This window comes from Temnothorax longispinosus, unplaced genomic scaffold (assembly GCF_030848805.1).
Source record: "Temnothorax longispinosus isolate EJ_2023e unplaced genomic scaffold, Tlon_JGU_v1 HiC_scaffold_866, whole genome shotgun sequence".
Classification (NCBI taxonomy): Eukaryota; Metazoa; Arthropoda; class Insecta; order Hymenoptera; family Formicidae; genus Temnothorax; species Temnothorax longispinosus.
Window position 1 is genome coordinate 1 of NW_027270743.1, and position 3,580 is coordinate 3,580.

Genomic DNA, 3,580 nt, shown 5'->3' on the forward strand with positions numbered 1-3,580 from the left:
TACCGGGGATGGACCATCGAGAACTACAATTCCTACTCAACCATTATTAAATTCAGGTGACGATACTGATGATGATAGCGATGAAGAATATAATAGCGTTGAATCCGGAAGAGAAGATAATCATGTTCCTGAAGAAGATGATGAAGAAGACGATCATGAAGAAGATTATCCTGAAGAAGATAATCATGTTCCTGAAGAAGACGTTTCTGTTCAAAATGTTCAAGATGTTCCTGAAGAAAACGTTTCTGTTCGAAATGTTCTTGTTATTGAGAAAAAGATTGAAAATGTTCCTGAGAAGATTCAAGATGAAGCATCTTCTTCCTCTTCAACACAAGAATTGCGACGTTCTAAACGGACTACAGCTGGACCACCCGAACGATATGGATCAGCAAGATTGGTGTCAGCTGTTAATGCTAAGCCTAGTAATTGGAAAGAGGTTCAGCATTTACCACATTGCCAGAGGGAGCTTTGGACGAAAGCTGCAGAACGAGAGATAAAGCTGCTCAACAAATATCGAGTTTGGGATCTTGTTGATCTTCCACCTAAGCGAAAAACCGTCTCGTGTCGATGGGTGTTCAAGACGAAACTCGATGCAGATGGCCGCCCTCATACTTACAAAGCTCGTTTAGTCGCACGAGGTTTCTCACAAAAGTTTGGCGAGGATTATGACGAAACCTATGCACCTGTTGTCAGGTATGATACAGTTCGAGTTTTATTAGCTACCGTTGCTAGAAAAAAGATGTATATTCAACAACTCGATGTACAAAGTGCCTATCTCAACGGCGTTTTAGAAGAAGAAATCTTCATGGAACAACCACCAGGATTTATTCAAAAGGGTCAGGAAAATAAAGTGTGTAAACTTCAAAAAAGTTTATACGGTCTTAAACAATCCGCACTTGCTTGGAATCGTCGAGCAACAGATGTATTAACAAAGCTTAATTTTCACCTCCTAGTACAGCGGATGCATGAAACATATACACGTGTAGAGAAAGATAAATCAATTACTTATATTCTTCTCTACGTTGATGATCTGTTAATAGCTGGAAAGACTGCTAACATTACTAGAGAAGTAAGAGATTAAGCAGTCATTTCGAAATTCGTGATCTAGGCAAGGTATCATATTATCTTGGCATCAAGGTGGAACATAACAAGAATGGAGATATCTTATTAAGTCAAGAAGCCAAGATTGAACAATTACTTCAACTTTCTCAACTGAATGAAGCAAAACCGGCTAGAACTCCGATGGAAACGGGTTTTTTAGCCGGAGATACTGAGAATAGTCCATTATTGTCGAACAATCATCAATATCGACAAGCAATTGGATCTCTTCTGTATTTAGCTACTATTTCACGACTTGATGTGGCTGCTGCTGTCGGTTTTCTAGCTAGAAGAATAGAGACTCCAACTCAAATGGACTGGAATGCAGTCAAAAGAATAATTCGATATCTCGCCGGCACTAAGAATTACAAACTTCATCTATCTTCAACCAGTGATGATATTCTTCGCTGTTTTGTGGATGCTAATTGGGCCGGTGATAAACAAGATCGAAAATCAACATCCGGATATATTTTAAACTTGGATCAAGTGCTATTGCCTGGAGCAGTCATAAGCAAATCTCGGTATCGATGTCGTCAACCGAAGCAGAGTACGTGGCCGCTTCTCATGCAGTCAAGGAACTTCAATGGTTACGTCAGCTACTCATTGATATGAACGTACTTCCTGAAGGTGCTACTCCAGTATTTGAGGATAATCAGGGATGTATAAAATTAATTCAGTCCGACAAATTTAACGCTCGAACTAAACATATTGATGTTTGTCATCATCAGCTTCGACATCTTCGTGAGAAAGGTATAATTGACGTTCGTTATTGTCCTTCGGAACAGATGAGGGCAGATATTCTAACAAAACCATTACCACAAGTCCAGTTCAACAAGCTTTCTACAGCAATCGGAATCAAGATTTAATTATTATTTATTAAAGTTAATGCGCGGATCGTCAAGAGGGAGTGTTAAAAAACTTGTATTTAGCGTCTCTCCGCGATTAACTATCAAAAGTTTATTTATCGCATTCCGGGTATATAAAATAGAACCGTGAACTATGTTCGTAATTGTCATTTGTTTGTAACATCTCATCTGTCTGTCTTTAACGTTCTGTGTGTGTAAAACGTTTATTTAAAATAAACTGATAATTCTTTATATTTTCTGGCTAAACTGTGTAGACGCTTTGTGCATATTTCATCAATATGTATATGTACATTGTTTTACGTTACTTCTAAAAATAGATAATATATGAAGACCAACAACTTGTTGCGGCTTAACGCTCCATTTTTTTCGATTGATTTCTAATCTTGTGAGCCTTTATTATTATAAATATAATATTAATCAGAAGAAGAGACCCTGTGCTATATAACCTTGGGAGTAGGTTGAAGACATCTATCCCTCCTCATCCGAGGAGAACCTTAAAAAAAGGCACTGAACGATTATAATTGATATGTAAATATCAATATCAACGGTAGATATGTGAATAGAGATGTTACACGATATTTTTTCATACGTACTCTATTACAAGAAGATGTCTACGCAAACAGTGCAAAGTTTTGCTGTAATTGTCGTCTCTTATCTTGTCCGGTTTTGCATCAAAGTTGTCCTTGCTATTTTTACCAATGTTCTCCAGCACGTTTCTGTAACGCCGCCGGAAATGTCGAGATTTTTTGGCAAAAACAGATTTCGATATTATGTGTCGCCGAAGAAAGTGCAATTTAAGGAAAGCATACTTACCTTTTCAAGAGAGATCGTTCTTACCCAATAATTGAAAACATTCCACAAGCATGCTGAATCAGGGTATAGTACAAGCCATCGACCGCGATTGTGGCGAAGGAATGAGCGAATACGGCTATGTAACAATGCACTACTATTGGATAAAAATGCTGATTGAGCCTCTGACCATATTCCACGCGAAAAGGCAATCTTGATGCAAATGGTATAGAAGATTTTGTCCCGTTGAAGATATCGTCCGACATCAGAGTTAACAGAATTGGTTTGAGCACGAAAAGGCATGCCGTAGTATGCATAAAAACTAAACAAAACAATATACATGGCAAGATTTTTAAGCAATATGCATATCAATATGTTTAATATAAAAAAGTTTGATTTTTTGCAATATATGTTTTTTACGCAATTTTTTTTTTGAAATTTAATGACAAAATTTCGATCAAAATTAAGGAAGATATGATATAAAATACACTCTTATGTAGGGGAAAAGGGTCAAATAGGAGCCACTTAAGAATATAGTAAAAAAAATACATTAAAAATATCATATATGTATTTATTTCAACTTAAGCGAATCTGAAACTACAACTAATTAGCTTAAATTCTTGATAGTATTCATAAAAACTGTAAAAAATCATCGAATATAAGTGATTTTTTAATTTGAAAAAAAAAGTAGCTTTGACTCCCACTATCCAGGGTGTGAGGTAATGAGAGTCGGTATACGGGATTAGTACCATTACTAAATAAATCTGAAATACAGCAATATATTATTTTGCCATGTTAGAGCATAAAACAATATACTTTTACCAATA

The 3,580-nt window shown here is 36.3% G+C and overlaps 1 protein-coding gene across 1 annotated transcript; it reads right to left on the reverse strand.

The window, feature by feature from the left end:
- Positions 1-2,305: 2,305 nt before the first annotated feature.
- On the reverse strand, positions 2,306-3,079 carry LOC139825066 (uncharacterized). The gene is made up of 3 exons (XM_071797603.1): positions 2,802-3,079; positions 2,558-2,680; positions 2,306-2,457 (listed from the first exon to the last, which is right to left on the reverse strand). Exons 1-3 carry the CDS (start codon positions 3,068-3,070, stop codon positions 2,433-2,435), a joined length of 417 nt encoding a protein of 138 aa, XP_071653704.1. The 5' UTR covers positions 3,071-3,079; the 3' UTR covers positions 2,306-2,432.
- Between the last annotated feature and the right edge of the window lie 501 nt (positions 3,080-3,580).

Bases quoted from the DNA above. Each gene is read 5' to 3' on its own strand.
- LOC139825066 (XM_071797603.1), bottom strand. From the start codon at position 3,070: ATGCATACTACGGCATGCCTTTTCGTGCTCAAACCAATTCTGTTAACT. The intron at 2,681-2,801 runs GTAAGAACGATC...GCGGCGTTACAG, and splicing joins GGAATGTTTTCAATTATTGG to AAACGTGCTGGAGAACATTG. The intron at 2,458-2,557 runs GTACGTATGAAA...CCTTTTTTTAAG, and splicing joins AGACATCTTCTTGTAATAGA to GTTCTCCTCGGATGAGGAGG.